The 19,878-nt window shown below is 51.4% G+C and overlaps 1 protein-coding gene across 4 annotated transcripts; it reads left to right on the top strand.

Annotated features, from left to right (window-relative positions):
• The first annotated feature begins 5,853 nt into the window (after positions 1-5,853).
• Positions 5,854-17,224, top strand: LIG4 (DNA ligase 4). 4 transcript variants are annotated; one of them, XM_060191854.1, is made up of 4 exons: positions 5,854-5,933; positions 10,171-10,214; positions 12,121-12,225; positions 13,375-17,224. In XM_060191854.1, the coding sequence occupies exon 4, from the start codon at positions 13,413-13,415 to the stop codon at positions 16,182-16,184; it is 2,772 nt and encodes a 923-aa protein (XP_060047837.1). In that variant the 5' UTR covers positions 5,854-5,933; positions 10,171-10,214; positions 12,121-12,225; positions 13,375-13,412; the 3' UTR covers positions 16,185-17,224. The 4 variants fall into 4 exon arrangements, with proteins under 4 accessions (XP_060047837.1, XP_060047838.1, XP_060047840.1 ...); XM_060191855.1 differs by lacking the exon at positions 12,121-12,225 and having other exon boundaries at positions 5,860-5,933; XM_060191857.1 differs by lacking the exons at positions 10,171-10,214; positions 12,121-12,225 and having other exon boundaries at positions 5,884-5,933.
• Positions 17,225-19,878: the final 2,654 nt, after the last annotated feature.

Genomic DNA, 19,878 nt, shown 5'->3' with positions numbered 1-19,878 from the left:
ATGGGGAAATACACTAATGAGATCACAGCAATAATGGGGAAATGCACTAATGAGATCACAGCAATAATGGGGGAAATGCATTAATGAGATCACAGCAATAATGGGGGGAATGCACTAATGAGATCACAGAAATAATGGGGGAAAATGCACTAATGAGATCACAGCAATAATAGGGAAATGCACTAATGAGATCACAGCAATAATGGGGGGAAATGCACTGATGAGATCACAGCAATAATGGGGGAAATGCACCGAGATCACAGCAATAATGGGGGAAATGCACTAATGAGATCACAGAAATAATGGGAAATGCACTAATGAGATCACAGCAATAATGGGGGAGACGCACTAATGAGATCACAGTAATAATGGGGGAAAATGCACTAATGAGATCACAGCAATAATGGGGGAGATGCACTAATGAGATCACAGCAATAATGGGAAATGCACTAATGAGATCACAGCAATAATGGGGAAATGCACTAATGAGATCACAGCAATAATGGGGAAATGCACTAATGAGATCACAGCAATAATGGGGGAAATGCACTAATGAGATCACAGCAATAATGGGGAAATGCACTAATGAGATCATAGCAATAATGGGGAAATGCACTAATGAGATCACAGCAATAATGGGGGAAATGCACTAATGAGATCACAGAAATAATGGGGAAATGCACTAATGAGATCACAGAAACAATGGGGAAATGCACTAATGAGATCACAGAAATAATGGGAAATGCACTAATGAGATCACAGAAATAATGGGGAAATGCACTAATGAGATCACAGAAATAATGGTGAAATGCACTAATGAGATCACAGCAATAATGGGGGAGACGCACTAATGAGATCACAGCAATAATGGGGGAAATGCACTAATGAGATCACAGAAATAATGGGAAATGCACTAATGAGATCACAGAAATAATGGGGGAAATGCACTAATGAGGTCACAGAAATAATGGTGAAATGCACTAATGAGATCACAGCAATAATGGGGGAGACGCACTAATGAGATCACAGCAATAATGGGGAAATGCACTAATGAGATCACAGAAATAATGGGGAAATGCACTAATGAGATCACAGAAATAATGGGGGAGACGCACTAATGAGATCACAGCAATAATGGGGAAACGCACTAATGAGATCACAGCAATAATGGGGAAATGCACTAATGAGATCACAGAAATAATGGGGGAGACGCACTAATGAGATCACAGCAATAATGGGGAAATGCACTAATGAGATCACAGAAATAATGGGGGAAATGCATTAAGAGAAAAACAAGCGTTGGCCTGAGCTGCTGCGCAGTACGGATGAGTCACGTCCTGGTCCTCCTACTCGCTCATTCGCCCCCATTGCCTGGGCGCACTTGTGTTTGAGCTCCTTTCCTCTCTCTCTCCTCCCAGCTGCACTGGCCCTGAGCAGGTGGCCGCGGCCAGTCCTGGCAAGGCCGGAAAGCCCCCTTCCATAGGAGGAATGCACAGCGACACCCCCAAGTTCCTCATTATGCTTGCATTCCCCCATTATTGCTGTGATCTCATTAATGCATTCCCCCATTATTGCTGTGATCTCATTAATGCATTCCCCCATTATTTCTGTGATCTCATTAGTGCATTTCCCCATTATTGCTGTGATCTCATTAATGCATTCCCCCATTATTTCTGTGATCTCATTAATGCATTTCCCCCATTGTTTCTGTGATCTCATTAATGCATTTCCCCAATATTTCTGTAATCTCACTAATGCATTTCCCCATTATTTCTGTGATCTCATTAATGCATTTCCCCCATTATTTCTGTGATCTCATTAATGCTTGCATTTTCCCCCAGTTATTTCTGTTGAGTTTTGCAAAAGCAGCGGCCATGGGCATATTGCTGGGACCCCTCCCGAGGGATCCTGGACGTGGCCACTTGCACACTGCTGTCATTCCCCGGCTGGCCGCAGATTTGGACCAAGTTGTCTGTCTGCACAGAGCAGCAGCCCTACAGGGTCGTCCCTGGTTATCCATGCTAGGCACCTTCTTTTTATATGCAGAGGACATGCCATGTTTCTTTAAAAAGAAAAAAAAAAGAGGGGCGGGGTGCACCTGGTTAAGCGCATGTATTACAATACACAAGTGTTGGGGTCTGCTTGGCCCCCGATCTAGGTCCAGCAGACACTCCGTAAGCTTGGCTCGAGTTTCGCTGACGGTCACTAACCTCCTCAGAGTGACACAGCATTTACTGTAGGCCTTGCCTGAATTCACCTCTGCCCTCCAGCTGATGATGCATAAAGAGCATAGGCCCCACTGACAGTGACGCCACCTCACACCACCTCTAATATCATCTCACCTGTTGTTAAAATTCCGGAGGCTCTTGCCGGGCTGGCTTGCTTCACGGGCAGGTAACAGAGACGCGGAGACAACGGCTGGGCAGGGAAGCTGTATTTCTTTATTCAGGAACAACGATTCATAAACTAAGACAAACTAATCACCAAACAGAACTCTGCTGTCTCTTTGCGGCGGCGCAAGCACTCTCTCTCTTACTCTGGAACTCAGGAACTCTCCAACTCTGGAACTCTCGTACTCGGGAACCCCCTGAAACTCTGGCACTCTCGAACTCAAGAACTCTCTTACTCTCTCACTCTGGAACTCTTGTACTGGGGAACCCTCTGAAAGTCTGGCACACTGGAACTCTCTCTTACTCTGTAACCCTGAAACTCTCGAACTCAAGAACTCAGGAACTCTCGGACTCAGGAACCCTCTCTCGGGGTTCCTTGGGGCGGGACCAAGCAGGCCCACGAAATTAACTGGACTGATCCAATTCTCTTGGCGGGGGAGGGCTAGAACAAACCAATGTAAAGCATACGACACTCACCCTACCTCTCCATCCCTGCCTCTACCCCCTGCCTATAAAAAATGGTCTTTTCCTCAATAAAGCGAGTCACTGCCTTGACAGAACTCCCGACTTGGTGTGGTGTCTTTTCTCAAGTCGTTGACACTCTCCCTCCCACTCCGCCCCAGAAGGGGGGTCCGGCTGGTCCAGATCTCCCCTCCTTGCGACTACCTGTCGGGGAAAACCCCGACACACAAGGACTCAGGTTCCAGCCCTCGGTCCCCAACTGCAGGGGTAAAGCTTTATGAGTGGTGAAGCAGGGATGCAGGTGTGTGTCTGTCTCTCTTCTCTGTCACCCCCTTCCCTCTTGATTTCTGGTTGTCTCTATCCAATAAGTAAATATAATAAAAAAAATTAAAAAGAAAAAAAGAAAGGGAGACATCATGTGAATGTAGCCACCAGAAGACAATGCTGTAAATACAGTTAATTCCGCACTGACTGCATAGCAATAAGCCTCGTGATGGTACCACCTGGGCCAGATTGCTGCTCTGAATCTGTCTCTCTGTCTCTGTCTCTCTCTGTCTCTCTCTCTCTCTCTCTCTCACACACACACACAAAATCTTCCTACCAGGCCAAGAGATGCTGATTAAAGTGAGGTTCCTGGTAGCAGATTCCTGTTACTGATGGTCTAATGGGGATGACACATTGAAGCAGGCCATGGACTAAACCCGTCATCACAGCAAACCTACACATGGTGACACGGCCTTGACTTCCCTTGAACTACAACCTCACTGGAGACAGGGAGGTGAGTCGTAATCGGTGGTTTATCTCTCTCTCTCTCTCTCTCTTTTTTTTTAAATTTTTTAATTTATAAAAAGGAAACATTGAAAAAACCATAGGATAAGAGGGGTACAACTCCACACAGTTCCCACCACCAGAGCTCCATATCCCATCCCCTTCCCTGATAGCTTTCCTGTTCTTTATCCCTCTGGGAGCATGGACCCAGGGTCATTGTGGGATGCAGAAGGTGGAAGGTCTGGCTTCTGTAATTGCTTCCCCACTGAACATGGGCGTTGACTGGTCAGTCCGTACTCCCAGCCTGTGTCTCTCTTTCCCTAGTGGGGAAGGGCTCTGGGAAAGCAGAGCTCCAGGACATATTGGTGGGGTTGTCTGTCCAGGGAAGTCTGGTCAGCATCCTGCTAGCATCTGGAACCTGGTGGCCTATCCAGCTGCTGCTTGTAGGAGCTCATGCCAGCAGCTGCCTCCAAGTCGCCATCTTGGCTCTGCCTCCTCATTTTTTTTTTTTTTTTTTTTGTCACGGACAACAAGTGCAGTTCTGGGTATCGTGGTGCTCAGGAGATGTCCAGCAAGGGACAGATGTCCTCTCCTCAGATGGACAAGCCTGACTAGGGCAAGGCCAAAAGTGAATGATGAAGCTGAATAATCAGCAGATGGACCATTAAAACAAACGGTCAGTGGTTTCAGAGACATATTCACATAAGTTAGTGATAGAAAAAAATTACTATCACTGAGCTTGAAAGAACTCTCAGATTTCTCCCACTGCAGACTAGCGGTGTGAATCACCAACATGTCCACTTTGCAGAAACTGTGTTTTGTGATTAGACAGCCTCTGAGGGTTCTTAATAGCTATAAAATGCTTCCAAGAACCAGTTGAGGAATATCTCACTTTTTTCTTTCTGTTCAGGTTTTTACTATTACTGTCCTTATTTATTTATTGCATAGAGACATCCAGAAATTGAGAGGGAAGGGGATGACAGAGAGAGAGAGAGAGACCTGCAGCCCTGCTTCACCACTGGCAAGGTTTTCCCCCTGCAGGTGGGGACCAGGGACTTGAACCTGGGTCCTTGTGCACTGTAGCATGTGCACTCAAGCAGGTGAGTCACCACCCAGCCCGGCAGCAATGTCTGACTTTTCATCTTAAAAACAGGACTACCTTTTTCAATAAGAGGAAAGTCTAAATTTTGTTCCCTTTATTCTTAATGATCAATTTCTTAATTTTCCATGGTGGAAAAGGACAGACTGGAACACGATTTTAGCAGAAATGAAGAGCTCCTGGAACTGCAGGGCTGGGCTGGTTGTTATCTGTCTTGTCTCCTCAGAACAATTATGGCCTAAGAGTATGCGCTCAGTAAAGGCTTTGCTTCCCATCTTATTTTATTTTGAATCGTTGAAACCTGTACTAGAGGAGTTCACAGTTGGTTTCTGAGCACGTAGCTCTTCTATGTCTATTAGGGAGTGTCTATGGTGACTTTTCTCTGTCTGGAGAGACAAGTCCTCACATCAAAATTCATCATTTGAAGAAAAAAAAAAACAAAACAGACAGGAAGGGGTGGCTATAAGCAGTATTGCAAATGTCTGTCTTCCAGCTGCATGAAGCAGGCCTTTGGGTTGGAGAGATGCCTACTTCACCCCTGGGCCTTTTTTTTTAAAGATTTTTTTTAATATTTATTTATTTCCTTTTTGTTGCCCCTGTTGTTTTCATTCCACCTGCTTTGCAGCCAAGGCTTTGCTTGGCAGATCCCCAGCATCCAAGGTGGGCGGTCCTCGCTCTTCCCTCCGGGTGTCATTGCGCCTGCGCTCAGCATCCCTGGGATCTCACTGCCTCCCTGTGGCAGGTCCAGTGCGCCTGCGCTCAGCACCCCTAGGCTCTCACTGCCTCACTGTGACCGGTCCAGTGCGCCTGCGCACAGCACCCCTAGGCTCTCACTGCCTCCCCGTGGCAGGTCCAATGCGCCTGCGCACAGCATCCCTATGCCCTCACTGCCTCACTGTGACCGGTCCAGTGCGCCTGCGCACAGCATCCCTAGGCTCACTGCCTCCCTGTGGCAGGTCCAATGCGCCTGCGCACAGCACCCCTAGGCTCTCACTGCCTCCCTGTGGCAGGTCCAATGCGCCTGCGTACAGCACCCCTAGGCTCACTGCCTCCCCGTGGCAGGTCCAGTGCGCCTGCGCTCAGCATCCTAACTGGCCTCGGCGGCTCCGCCTTCTCAGGGAACAAATGCGCCTGCGCGGAGGGAGAGCAGCTGGCGGAACCGGCTTGCGGGCGGAGGAGGCGGCGACTTCCGGTTTCCTGGCGCTGCGGGTCAGGTGGGCGGTGGGCGGTGGGCTGGGCTGGGCTGGGCTGCGGGCCCCTGCGGCTGTCCAGGGTCCGGGGAGGCCTGGCATGGGCGGGAGCGGCAGTTTCCAGCGGGTGCACGTGGGCGATCGCCGGCCTGCGGTCCGACGTTGCAGAATCTGGTCCCGGGGTCTGCGGGCGAGGGGACCCCGCCACCGGCGCCACCGGCGCCCTGCACACTGGCCGGGGGCTCGGGGGTGCCAGCCCGGGGCTCAGGGCGAGGGCTCCCAGACAGTGAGGCCCTGGATGGCCGGGGACCCCCAGGGGGATGGTGGTGGTGGTGGCTATTATTATTACTGTTATTGTTATTGTTTGCACCTGCAGGCTCGCGAGGTGATGCAAGGGGGGGGGGGGGTGCCAGCCCGGGGCTCAGGGTGAGGGCACCCAGACAGTGAGGCCCTGGGTCCCCCAGGGGGGTGATGATGATGATGATGATGGTGGTGGTGGTGGTTATTATTACTGTTATTGTTTGCACCTGTGTTGTCCCCGCGTCCAGCACGGAGTGAAGTTCAATGATAAGCCTGAGAGAAGGAAAGAGAGAGAGATGAATGAGGTAGGGAGGGCCGTGCCAAAGACAAGGCAACTGTATTTCTGAGTCTCCAAAATCTATACAGAAAGCAAGCAGTTCTACACAACACAAGATCCCACAAAATAGTTCTGCACGATACAAGATTACACAAGGTGTCATGGTTTACTGGCAGTTAGTTAAAGATCGATCGATTACAGTCAACGTCAGTCGGTTATGGTAAAGGTCAAGCGATTACCGGGTTTTGCGCTCCTCCTCTAATGATTTACCTACAAACTTAGTTTTCTACAGTTGCCATGTTCCCATTACTATTGTTCTGTACTCACCTAGTTCCAGGAATCCGATCAACTGAGCATAACAGTAAAACGGGAGTGGTAACTGGCATTTGCTTACTTTCACACACGATTCTATGATTATACAGCAGACGACTATTGTATCTTTTTTTTTTTTTTTTCCTCCAGGGTTCTTGCTGGGCTCGGTGCCTGCACCATGAATCCACCGCTCCTGGAGGCCATTTTCCCCCCCTTTTGTTGCCCTTGTTGTTGTAGCCTCGTTGTGGTTATTATTGCCATGGTTGACGTTGTTCGTTGTTGGATAGGACAAAGAAATGGAGAGAGGAGGGGAAGACAGAGAGGAGGAGAGAAAGACAGACACCTGCAGACCTGCTTCACCACTTGTGATGCGACTCCCCTGCAGGTGGGGAGCCTGGGCTCGAACCTGTATCGTTGCACCACCTGCGCTTAACCCGCTGCGCCACCGCCCGACCCCCGACTATTGTATCTTAAGATTAATATGTCCTGTGAGAATCAGCAGAGCACGGACAGGGGAGCAGCTCCATCCCACCAAGTCCACATCAGCTAGCCAGGCATAAACAGTAATAGGGAAATTTGCAGAGCGCAGCCAGAGGCCATGGTGTACCCATGCCACCCCTCCCAGCTATCCCCCTTCTCGGGGGTCCTGAGAGCTGCTCCCAACACACCTGCAGGCTCGCAGGTGAATGGCCGGAGCGAGGTGATGCAGGTGGGGTGCCAGCCTGGGGCTCAGGGTGAGAGCACCCAGACAGTGAGGTGGTTCCCCAGGGGGATGATGATGATGGTGGTGGTGATTATTATTACTGTTATTGTTTGCACCTCTGGCCTTGCAGGTGCAAGGCCAGAGCAAGGTGATGCAGGTGGGGTGCCAGCTCAGGGCGAGGGCACCCAGACAGTGAGGCTCTGGGTGGCCGGGGCCCCCAGAGGGATGATGGTGACGATGATGATGATGATGGTGGTGGTGGTGGCTATTATTGTTACTATTACTGTGTGCTCGGCGAGGTGATGCAGGTGGGGTGCCAGCCCGCAGCGCCCCGTTTTTTCTGCGGGCGGACCCGGTCCTTCTGGAACCCGGGCTTAGTGGTTGGGGGTGCTGTGCACAGAGGACTTTGATTTTCTTTATTGGTGATTGAATATTGATTCACACAGTTATGGCCCAACAGGGGATCAACTCCACACCGCCCACCCCCACAGCTCTGTGTCCCCAGCCCCTCCGTTGGAAACTGTAGCGGTTCTCCCAAGCTCACAGTTACGGGCTGACTGTTATCTCTGTAACTCTCGATATTTCTATTTATTTGTCCACTTTTCCCAAGGATCCTGCCCTCTCTGCCTTTCCAAGTCACGCATACACTTATTGCTACTTCTGAGTGTCCCCCCTTTTTTCCTCTTCTTCTCTCTCTGGGTCCTGATGGAGTTGGAGTTCAGAGCCCTCTGGCCACCTTCCTCTGACATTTCTCCCTGTCTGGGAGGAGAGATCCAAATTCTTTTTTCTTTTTTAATTTTTTAAAATATTTATTTATTTTCCCTTTTGTTGCCCTTGTTGTTTTATTGATGTAGTTGTTATTGATGTCATTGTAGTTGGATAGGACAGAAATGGAGAGAGAAGGAGAGAAAGACAGACACCTGCAGACCTGCTTCACCGCCTGTGAAGCGACTCCCCTGCAGGTGGGGAGCCGGGGGCTCGAACCGGGATCCTCACGCCGGTCCTAGTGCTTTGCGTCACGTGCGCTTAACCCACTGAGCCACCGCCCGACTCCCCCCAAATTCTTTCTGGGGAGCAGAAGGTGGGAGTTGTGGCTTCTGTCATTGCTTCTCCCCTGGACATGGGTGTTGGCAGGTGGACCCACACCCCCAGCCTGTCTCCTAAGATGCCTTTCCTCCTGCACAGATGATAGCAGGGCAGGGCGTCTGGGCACATGAACCAGGGAGAGGGCCGCATTTATAATGCTGTGATGTGATCTGCATTTTCCATTTGTTAATTGTTTTATTTTCTTGAGAGAGGGAGAACCAGAGCACTCTAGCCTTGGCGGTGTAAGGGGAGGGCGTGCAGCTCACTGCGCTTCTCCCCAGTCCCCTCCCATGGGGGTCCAGACTGACTCCTTGGAGTCTGTCATCTTTCATAGAGATGAACATTTATTGGGAAGAAGGAAGGGCAGAAAAGGAGAAGAAAGTATGAGCCATGTAGACAGGGGTGGGGGCAGGCGCAGACACACACAGACAGACAGACAGAGACGAGAAGCCTCCAGCCCCCTGGTCTCCCAGCTTTCTAGTCCCTTTTGGGGAAGGCAGGACCCTCAGGGGATGGAAAGAGAGAGAGAGAGAGAGAGAGAGAGACCCCAGCCTCTGGTCTCTGAGCTCTCTGGTTCCTTCTGGGGAAGGCAGGACCCTCAGGGGATGGAAAGAGAAAGAGAGAGAGAGAGAGAGAGACCCCAGCCTCTGGTCTCTGAGCTCTCTGGTTCCTTCTGGGGAAGGCAGGACCTTCAGGGGATGGAGAGAGAGGGAGAGAGAGAGAGAGAGACGCCAGCCTCTGGTTTCCCAGCTCTCTGGTTCATTCTGGGAAAGGCAGGACCCTCAGGATAGAGGGGGGTGAGACGCCAGCCCCCTGGTCTCCCAGAGAGAGAGAACGGATCAGCCCAGCCCCCTGGTCTCCCAGCTTTCTGGTCACTTCTGGGGAAGGCAGGGCCCTGAGGGCATGGAAAGAGAGAGAGAGAGAGAGAGAGAAAGACCCCAGCCCCTAGTCTCCCAGGACCCTCAGTATGGAGGAGGGTAAGACTCCCAGCCCCTGGTCTCCCAGCTTTCTGGTCCCTTGGGAAGGCAGGACCCTCAGGGTGGAGGGGTGGGGGAGAGAGAGAGAGAGAGGGAACGAAGAGAGGGTGGGGTAGATAGTGTAATGGTGACTGAGAGTGTCCCTTGTGCCTGAGGCTCCAAAGTCGTGGGTTCAAACCCCCCCACACACCCCTACCCCCCCCCCCCCCCCCGCACCACCATCTGCCAGAGCTGAGCAGAATTGTGGTAAAAAAACAAACAAAACTAAAGGGGAATGAGAAGAGCATGATATGTGGAGACGGGGAGACAGCTCACCTGGAAGAGTGAACACTGTCCCGTGCAGGTAGACCCAGGTGTGGGCCTGGCTGCACAGAGGGGAGCTTCACATTGGTATATCAGCGCTGTGGTGACGTTCTCTCAGTGTCTCTTTCCCTTTATCTGGGGGGCGGGGAAGTTCTTCAGGAAGCTTCGAAACACACAGGCATGAAGCCCCAACAAAAGCTATTGACAAAACAAAACAAAAGAAAGCATCACATCCGACTTATTTCTACACTGTGAGTAGACCTACTTGACTCCTGCTAAGTTTTAAATCCTTGTTCCCTCTAGAGCTGCGCCAGGATGGACGTGTGTCACCCTATTACCTAAATCAGGTACTGAGATATTTTTATCCCGTTATTATTGGGTAGAAAGCGGGAGAAATTGAGAGGGGAGTGGGAGAGAGACGGAGAACACCTGCAGCCCTGCTTCACCACTCGTGAATCTACCTCCACCCCCGACACAACACACACAGTTGGGGACCAGAGGTTTGAACCTGGGTCCTTGTGCATTGTAGTGTGTGAGCTGAACCAGGTGCTCCACTGCCTGGCCCTTAAAAAAAATTTTTTTTTTCTAAGCGTTTGTTTCGTATGAGTCAGAGGACTGTCCCATTCCAGTACCAGCGGCACCAGGAAGGGAAGCGGGAGACTGGGACTTGGAAGTCCTGCGCTCTGCCAGCTGAGCCACTTCCCTGGCCGCCCCGGGAAGTCCGACCACGAGCTTCATTTTTACATCCACTCACGGCATTTTACCCCCTCACGCTCAGCCTGGGGAACTTTTTCCTGAGAGGAAGGAGAGTGAGAGTCCTGAGCCAGGTGGTGCTGACAGTTATGCAGAACAGACGCAGCTGAGGAGCCGCAGGACACGGCGCCCCTGGTCCTCAGAGACCAGTCTGAGGAGAGCGGTCTCCACGGGTTTCCCTGTGGGTCTAACTGACAACCTTGAAGCTGGGTTGCCGTTAAAAATTTAGACTGAGAAGTACAGCCTTTTCCCTAACAGACCACTGAGCGGGGAGTGTGTGAGAGTGTGTGTGTGTGTGTGTGAGAGAGAGAGAGTGTGTGTGAATGTATGTGTGTGAGAGAGGTGTGTGAGTTTATATGTGAATGTGTGAGAGTGTGAGTTTGTGTGAGAGAGTGTGTGTGAGTGCGTGTGAGTGTATGAGTGTGTGTGAATGTGTGTGAGTGTGTGTGAATGTGTGTGAGAGTGTGAGTTTGTGTGAATGTGTGAGAGAGTGTGTGTGAGTGTGTGTGAAAGAGTGTGTGTGAGTCTGTGTGAGTGTATGAGAGTGAATGTGTGTGTTTGTGTGTGAATGTCTGTGAGTTTGTGTGTGAATGTGTGTGATAGAGTGTGTGAGTTTGTGTGATAGTGTGTGAGTTTGTGTGAATGTGTGAGAGAGTGTGTATGAGTGTGTGAATGTGTGTGAGTCTGTGTGTTTGTGAGTGTGTGTGGGGGTGAATGTGTGTGACAGAGTGTGTGTGTTTGTGTGTGAGAGTGTGTGTGAGTTTGTGTGAGAGTGTGTGTGAGTTTGTGTGTGAATGTGTGTGTGAGTGTGTCATAAGCCCCCGGCTGTTCTAGGCTGTCAACTCCAGGCGTCCTATAATTGGTCCTGCAAAGAAATCTATAGCTCCAAAGACTCCAGAGACACAGTTGGCATGGTGTGTGACCTGGAGTGACTGGCCACTCAACTGGCCACTGCATTTCTCGTACTGGTGCTAGGTGATACAGCTGTGTGTTGAGTGTGCGTGTGAGTCTGCTGTGTTTGCTGGGCGTAGGGCACCCGGTGGCCTACTCAGTGCACCTCCACACCCAGCCCACAGGCGCACACACGCTCCCCGTGACACCGCGGAAGCCCTGTCCCCTGGCCTGCGTGGGGCTGTGCCAGGTGGTGTCTGAGGCCACACCATAAAGAGTAAAAACATGGTTCGGATTCCGGGAAACACTCGGTTTCATCTGACACCTTACAAAGTAGTTTCTGCTCATGCTGCAGAGTTGAAATCATACTGAACGCAGTTCTGCTCCCTGCTACGTTCTGACAGAAAGAGCATCCGTGTTTCGAGCAGCGGACATTTCCCACCTGTGGCGACCACCTGGGGAACCTTCTAGCGCCCAGCCGAGCGAGTGGTCCATCGCGCCCGTGACTTCAGCGGCCCCTTCAGTGGAAAGCCCCGCCTTGTGTCATCTGTGGTCAGCATTTGGCCATTTTGTAGGCAGCTCCCAGCCTGACCCTCTTCTTCTCGACAGCCGTGTGTTTCCTTCAGGTGGAGAGGGACGACCTGTAGCTGAGTTGCAGGCACACACACAGCCAGCGGCTGGCTGGCGGCTGACTGACTCTGGAATCTAAACGAGGTGGGGGAGTCGATGATGGAGGTCGTGTGGGGAGGGTGTCTCCAGACGGCTGCGGACCGCGGAGGGGCCTGACACGGCAGAGCACAGCAGAGCACAGCAGGCACGTGTCACGGGAGGCGCCGTCCTGAGGGACAGCTGCCTGTGGGACAGCTGCCTGTGCTTTGCGGAGGACCCTGTCAATGAGCAGCTTCTACTCCCCCCAGTCCCCCCCCCAAAAAAAAATTCCACTTCAGTGAGCTGAAAAAGAAAGTCTAAAAGTGTCGCTTGCCGTGTGCCGTGGTGGTGGCGGGAAGCAGAAAAAGGAGGTTTGGAGCAGAAAGGCAACACAATCCTTTATTCGCGCTGGCTCCTCAGAGTTGGGTGAGGGAGCAGCAGTTTGGGCCACGTGGAGGTAACAAAAATGGCCGCCTCGCACAGCAACCTTCCCTGCGTGTGTCTAATCACCGAAGTGAAAGGCGGGCAGGAGAGCGAGGGGCGGCAGAAGAAGGGCTTTTATGGGAATAGCTCTCGCGAGAATGAGAAGGGGGAGGAGTAACCAGAGCACTCCAACTATGGGGAATTGACAGTGCCCTGAGGGCACAACATGGCGGAACAACTCTTGCAGGAACTAGCAGTAGCCTGAGGGGACAACATGGCAGATGTGACTGCATCTGCACAATTTCCCAGCATAAAAGAGAAAAAAAAACCAAAACCATCTCTTTTCAGATGCTTGTTTCTGGTGCTCTGCAGTGGTGTGGCAGGAAGAGGGGGAGGGGGAGGGGGGGCTCCAGAAAAGGTCTGAACGCCCCTCCCCAGGTAAAAGTGACGTGCACTTTCTCTGTTTTTTTTTTTTTTTCACAAATCTTAGCAATATTCTCTTGCACGGTGTGCTAATCAAGCAAGAGATGATGAATCCAACGGAAAGGTGGGGAGGAAGGTCATGAAAGTCAGGGGTTGCGGTGCTGTGAGTGCAGGAGGGGGTTCCCGGGATGCTGTTGGCAAGCTGACGGGGCTGAAGTAAAGGAGTTAAGTGCTGCCGTGGTGAGAGACGGCGTTCACGACGGCGGCCAGTTTTCACGTAGCGGGCTGAACGCCACTTGGGTAAGGTGTCCACGGCACACGCTTGGATCACATCCTGGGCTGAAAGCAACTCTCTTTTTGTTTTGTCAGTGAGAGCAGAGGATCCACTGCCCACCGTCCTCGCACCCATGGCCGCGCCCGCGCCCCAAACTTCCCAGACGGTCGCGGCTCACGTCCCTTTTGCAGACTTATGCTCAACCCTGGAACGGATACAGAAAAGCAAAGGGCGTCCGGAAAAGAGCCGGCACTTCCAGGACTTTTTAGATTCCTGGAGACGATTTCACGACGCCCTCCATAAGGGCCAAAAGGACGTCACGGACTCCTTCTACCCGGCGATGAGACTCATCCTTCCCCAGCTCGAAAGGGAGAGGACGGCCTACGGGATCAAAGAAACCATGCTGGCCAAGCTCTACATCGAACTGCTCAACTTGCCCAGAGACGGGAAAGACGCCCACAAACTCCTCAACTACCGAGCACCGGCGGGAGCGGGAGCGCGGGGGGACGCGGGCGACTTCGCCACCATCGCGTACTTCGTGCTGAGACCCCGCTGCCTGCAGAAGGGCAGCCTGACCGTCCAGCAGGTGAACGGCCTCCTGGACTCGGTGGCCAGCAACAACGCCGCCAGGAGGAAGGAGCTGGTGAAGGCGAGCCTCCTGCAGCTGGTGGCACAGAGCTCCGCGCTGGAGCAGAAGTGGCTCATCCGCATGATCCTCAAGGACCTCAAGCTGGGCTTCAGTCAGAAGAGCATCTTCGCGGCCTTCCACGGCGACGCCGAGGAGCTGCACGGCGTCACCACGGACCTGGAGAAGGTCTGCAGGCAGCTGCACGACCCCGCCGTGGGCCTGAGCGACATCTCCATCAGCCTGTTCTCCGCCTTCAGGCCCATGCTGGCCGCCATCGCAGAGATCGAGCGCGTGGAGAAGGACATGAGGCACCAGAGCTTCTACATCGAGACCAAGCTGGACGGGGAGCGCATGCAGCTGCACAGGGACGGCGAGCTCTACGAGTACTTCTCCCGCAACGGGTTCCGGTACACGGAGCAGTTCGGCGCCAGCCCGGGGGAAGGCGCCCTCACCCCGTTCATCCACGGCGCCTTCCGAGCCGACGTCCGGGTCTGCATCCTGGACGGCGAGATGATGGCCTACAGCCCTGCCACGCAGAGCTTCCTGCAGAAGGGGGCCAGGTTTGACATCAAGAGGATGGTGGAGGATTCCGACCTGCAGACGTGCTTCTGCGTCTTCGACGTCCTGATGGTGAATGACAGAAAGCTGGGGCAGGAGACCCTGAGCAAGAGGTACGAGATTCTCGGCGGCGTCTTCACGCCCGTCCCGGGCAGACTGGAAATCGTGTCCAGGGCGCTGGCCCAGACCAAGAGGGAGGTCGTGGATGCTCTGAATGAAGCCATCGACAACAGGGAAGAGGGCATCATGGTGAAATACCCGCTGTCCACGTACAAGCCGGACAAACGAGGAGAAGGGTGGCTAAAGATCAAGCCCGAGTACGTGGACGGACTGATGGACGAACTGGACCTCTTGATCGTGGGGGGCTACTGGGGCAAAGGCTCCCGGGGGGGCATGATGTCCCACTTCCTGTGCGCCGTGGCCGAGGCGCCCCCGGCGGGCGAGAAGCCGTCCACGTTCCACACGCTGTGCCGCGTGGGCTCGGGCTACACCATGAAGGAGCTGTGCAGCCTGGGCGCGAAGCTGGCCCCGCACTGGAAGCCGTTCCGGAAGAAAGTGCCACCCGGCGGCCTCCTGTGCGCCACCGAGAAGCCCGAGGTGTACATCGAGCCCCGGCACTCCGTCCTGGTGCAGGTCAAGGCGGCCGAGATCGTCCCCAGCGACATGTACAGGACCGGCTGCACCTTGCGCTTCCCCCGCATCGAGAAGATCCGGGAGGACAAAGAGTGGCACCAGTGCATGACCCTGGAGGACCTGGGGCAGCTGCGGGGCAGGGCTGCGGGGAAGCTGGCCACCAGACACCTCTGCCCCGGCCCAGGCGGCGGGGACGACGACGACGACCCCGAGCTGCCCCGAGAGAAGAAGCGCAGAGCTGCCCCCAGGACCCGGAAGGCCGTGGGCATCATCGAGCACCTCAAGGCGCCCGACCTCTCCGGCGTGAGCAGGGTGTCCGACGTATTTAAGGACGTGGAGTTCTGCGTCATGAGCGGGACGGACGGCCACCCCAAGGCGGAGCTGGAGAACAGGATCGCCGAGCTGGGGGGCTACATCGTGCAGAACCCGGGCCCCGACACCTACTGCGTCGTGGCGGGCTCCGAGGGCATCCGGGTGAAGAACATCGTGTCCTCCGACCGGCATGACGTGGTGAAGCCCCAGTGGGTCCTCGAGTGTGTCCAGGCGCAGAGCTGTGTGCCCTGGCAGCCCCGCCACATGGTCCACATGTGCCCCTCCACAAGGCGGCACTTCGCCCGGGAATACGACCGCTACGGGGACAGTTACTTCGTGGACACGGACGCGGCCCGGCTCAAGGAGGTGTTCTCCGGCATGCGGCAGGTGACCGGGCAGACGGCCAGGGAGATGGCCCCTGCGGTGGCCGACCTGGAACAGCGGTACTGCTGGGACCGCTGCCCCCTCGGCCTGTTTCGACGACTCACCCTGTACGTGGACCTGTACGCCGTGCTGAGCGACCCGGGCACCCAGATCCAGGGCACGCCACTCGCCGGCACCGCCTTGGAGCTTCGCTTTCGAGGGGCGAGGGTCGTCTCTGACTTAGCCCAGGGCGCATCTCACGTCATCGTCGGGGAGGATCACAGCCGCCTTGCAGATTTCAAGGCCTTTAGGAGAACCCTGAAGAGGAAGTTCAAGATCCTGCGGGCAGCCTGGGTGACCGACTCGGTAGACCAGGGGGAGCTGCAGGAGGAAAGTCCGTATCTGGTGTAGAGCTCGCTTGCTGTCCCCTGAGGGCAGGCCCAGTGCGACCTGCTTCTCTGCCCGCACCCCTGCGTTCACCTCTCACAGCCTCTGCCTGCACGGTGTTGCCAGAGACAGGAAAACAAGTCTTTTTAATAATGTTGATCAAGAAGACGCTGAATGGCTCAAAGTCCAGGGAAAAAAATCTCCTAGCAGTGTCGCCTTTGACGTGACTTTTTTATAGCCGAAATGAAATGAACAGTGTAAAGAAAAGATGACTACATATCCCTTAGAGTAATCTAAAATTCTGACTCAGGTAAAACCCATAAAGAGCTTCCAAGTCTATTTAAAAACTTTAGAGTCATTAAATGATACCAATTCGTGCCTAAATCAAAGCCTTGTAAGAAAAACAGAACTGTTACCGCTTCTCGGCCTTTTGGCTAAGATCAAGTGTACTGTGTGAAGAAACACAGAACTGTTGTACTTGAAGTAGTGTGCCGTTGAGGGCCAAAGCTAAGTTCTCTTCAGTGTGGAATGTTATAAACAAAACGGACTCGTGAACGTGACGTTAACGATGGCTTTACCCAAACAGGAAGGCGCAAGAGACACTGTGGTCTGCAAAGTTCCCATGGGATCACTCTGATTCAGCCTGGCCTAAGTGTAATTTTTTTCCCCCCTAAAACAGAGAATGTGTCCCAAGAAAGTGTTTTTATGAGAAAGTGGACTTTGTTGTCAATGGGATTCCTGGAGCAGCCCCTCGCAGTGGGTATCCAGAAGGCTTGTCTAGTGCCTTTCATAAAAGAGTTGCCAAGCCCTCTGGCTTCTGTTTCTTGTCATAGAAAGCCAGGATGCACAGCATGAACAGTGTGTGGGTTTGTACATTAGATTTTAGACAGCTGAGACATGCTCAAGAATGATCTCCTGATATCAAATGATTATTTAGAATTTGCTTCCTAAGAACCCGTGTAAAGTCTTTCTATTTGGAAATTTTATACAAAAATCGCAAACAACTGTCTATGCTTTTAATATGTTAATTTAAATAAAATACTTAATATGTTATTAAAATAGTATATTGTGGTGATTATTTAAAAAAAACATTCATAAGAATTAGTCAGATGCCATGGTATTGATGTGGTTTTTGAAAGTCTTTCCTATGTCATATCACTGAATGTTCTTCATTTGATATTTTACAGTTAGGGAGCTGGGTGGTGGTAGCCCTGCTTGTGTATTTGAGTGTACCTGCAACGGTGCACAAGGACCTGGGTTCAGGCCCCCAGTCCCACCTGCAACGGGAAACTTCACCAGCAGTGAAACAGGTCTGCAGGTGTCTTCCTCTCTCCCTCTCTATCCCCCACCCTCTCAATTTCTCTCAGTCTCTGTCATAAATAAATAAAAATACACATACAAAATAAGTTTTATACTTACATATATTACCATGTCTGTCAAGAAAAATAAATAATAAATATATAATTTTATTAATTTTAATTTGTTAATTATTGGCTAGAGACAGAAATTGAGAAGGGAGGGGGAGACAGAGGGAGCGAGACAGAGAGACACCTGCAGCCCTGCTTCACCACTTGTGAAGCTTCCCCTCTGCAGGTGGGGACTAAGGGCTTGAACCCCCGGTCTTTGCGCACAATAATGTGTGCGCTTAATCAGCTGCACCACTGCCTGGCCCCCCTGAGATACATAATTTTATTACTAAAATGAATAACATTTAATCTCTTAGGCTAAGGATAGTAATAAAAGTGCAAAACGCACAATTACTGTGTAACTGCTAAATATTTTGAATGCTTTTCTAAATTCTTTATTAGGGGATTAATGCTTTACGGTCGACAGAAAATGCAATAGTCTGCCCGTGCTTAACATGCAGCCTGCACTAGGCCCTCTGCCATCATGCTGATGAACTTCCTAAATGGAGGAGTAGCTGCAAGTTACTGACACGCATCAACATACGTTTTCTCCAATATTTTATATATATGTTTTGCGTAGATACAGAGCAATTGAGAGGGAAAGAAGAAGTAGAGAAAGAGACGTGCAACCCTGCTTCACCACTCGTGAAACTTCCCTCCTGCAGGCAGGGACCACAGGCTTGCACCCGGATCCTTGTGTGCTGTGACGTGTGCACTCAGTCACCCACCTATCCTGTTTGCTGGCTGTATAGTATTCCGGCGACTGTAGTGTACCACCTAGCCTGTCATTTTGGTCATTTTATAGAACCACCTGCTCCCCCCTTTTTTCTACTGAGCTTTGCAATCAATCTCTTACAAATAGTCTTAGTCGCTTCTTAGACATTCGTAGAAACAGAATTACTGACTCAGTTCTCTGTGTTTCTTGGTAACGGGATCTGCATTGACCAGCCACAACAAAAGAAATAAACAAAAAAACCTTTTGTCTTTCTCATCTCTGGATATCGGTTAATTCCACTTCTCAGTCCTACAGCCATTCCCCGTTTTAATTGGTTTTTGTGTGCGCTCACGAAGACTGGGCTCTGCTCTCTGGGTGTGCTTCTAAAGACGGCAGTCGGCTTGTGAGAGTCATCCAGACTGACTGACCTCCCCGAATCTGCCCCCACCCCACCCCCCACATTCAGTGCCATCCCCAAGGACTGATTCTTCAACAGATAGATTGGGGGAGGATGCATACCCTCTGCCCATTTATATCTGCCTGCTTGCTTGCCTTGTCTGTCTACCTACCTACCTACCTACCTACCTACCTACCTATCTATCTATCTATCTACCTACCTACCTACCTACTTACCTACCTATCTACCTATCTACCTACCTACCTACCTACCTACCTACCTACCTACCTACCTATCTACCTATCTATCTATCTATCTACCTACCTACCTACCTACCTATCTCCACCTATCTATCTATCCTCTATCTACCTATCTTTCTTTCTACCTATCTACCTGCCTACCTACCTACCTATCTATCCTCTGTCTACCTCTCTCTCTATATATCCTCTATCTACTTATCTTTCTCTCTACCTATCTACCTATCTCCCTATCTATCTATCTATCTATCTATCTATCTGTCCTCTATCTACCTATCTCTCTCTCCTCTATCTACCTATCTCTCTTTATACCTATCTACCTACCTATCTATCTCTATCTCTGAATTCAGATACAAGCACAGGTGCAATTCTCATCAGCAGATTTCTGCTTTCATTCCACTTTATGTTTCAGAGGGAAGGGAGAGGGATCAGTGGTTCCTTTTATCTGATTCCCTGGTTGTCTCTCTTCAACGTTGTTCATTTGGAAGGGCACACATTAGAATCTATTTAATATACAGTGACTTCCTAAGTGGGATACAGTATGCTTTCTTACCATTTTTTAAAAATAGTTTTTAATTTCTTTATTGGGTAATTAATGTTTTACATTCAACAGTAAATGCAATAGTTTGTACATGCGTAACATTTCCCAGTTTTCCATATAACAATACAACCCCCACTAGGTTCTCTGGTATCCTTCTTGGACCAATTGCAGTCCAGGTTCTACTTGTGTTTTCTCTTCTGATCTTGTTTTCAACTTCTGCCTGAGAGTGAGATAATTTCATATTCATCCTTCTGTTTCTGACTTATTTCACTTAACATGAATTTTTCAAGGTCCATCCAAGATCGGCTGAAAACGTGAAGTCACCATTTTTTATAGCTGAGTAGTATTCCATTGTGTATCTAGACCACAACTTGCTCAGCCACTCATCTGTTGTTGGACACC

Source organism: Erinaceus europaeus, chromosome 5, assembly GCF_950295315.1.
Source record: "Erinaceus europaeus chromosome 5, mEriEur2.1, whole genome shotgun sequence".
NCBI classification, from domain to species: Eukaryota; Metazoa; Chordata; class Mammalia; order Eulipotyphla; family Erinaceidae; genus Erinaceus; species Erinaceus europaeus.
This window is presented reverse-complemented; position numbering and strand designations above follow the sequence as displayed.

Excerpts from the sequence above, each read along its gene's own strand:
- LIG4 (XM_060191854.1), top strand. The coding sequence starts at position 13,413 with ATGGCCGCGCCCGCGCCCCAAACTTCCCAGACGGTCGCGGCTCACGTC.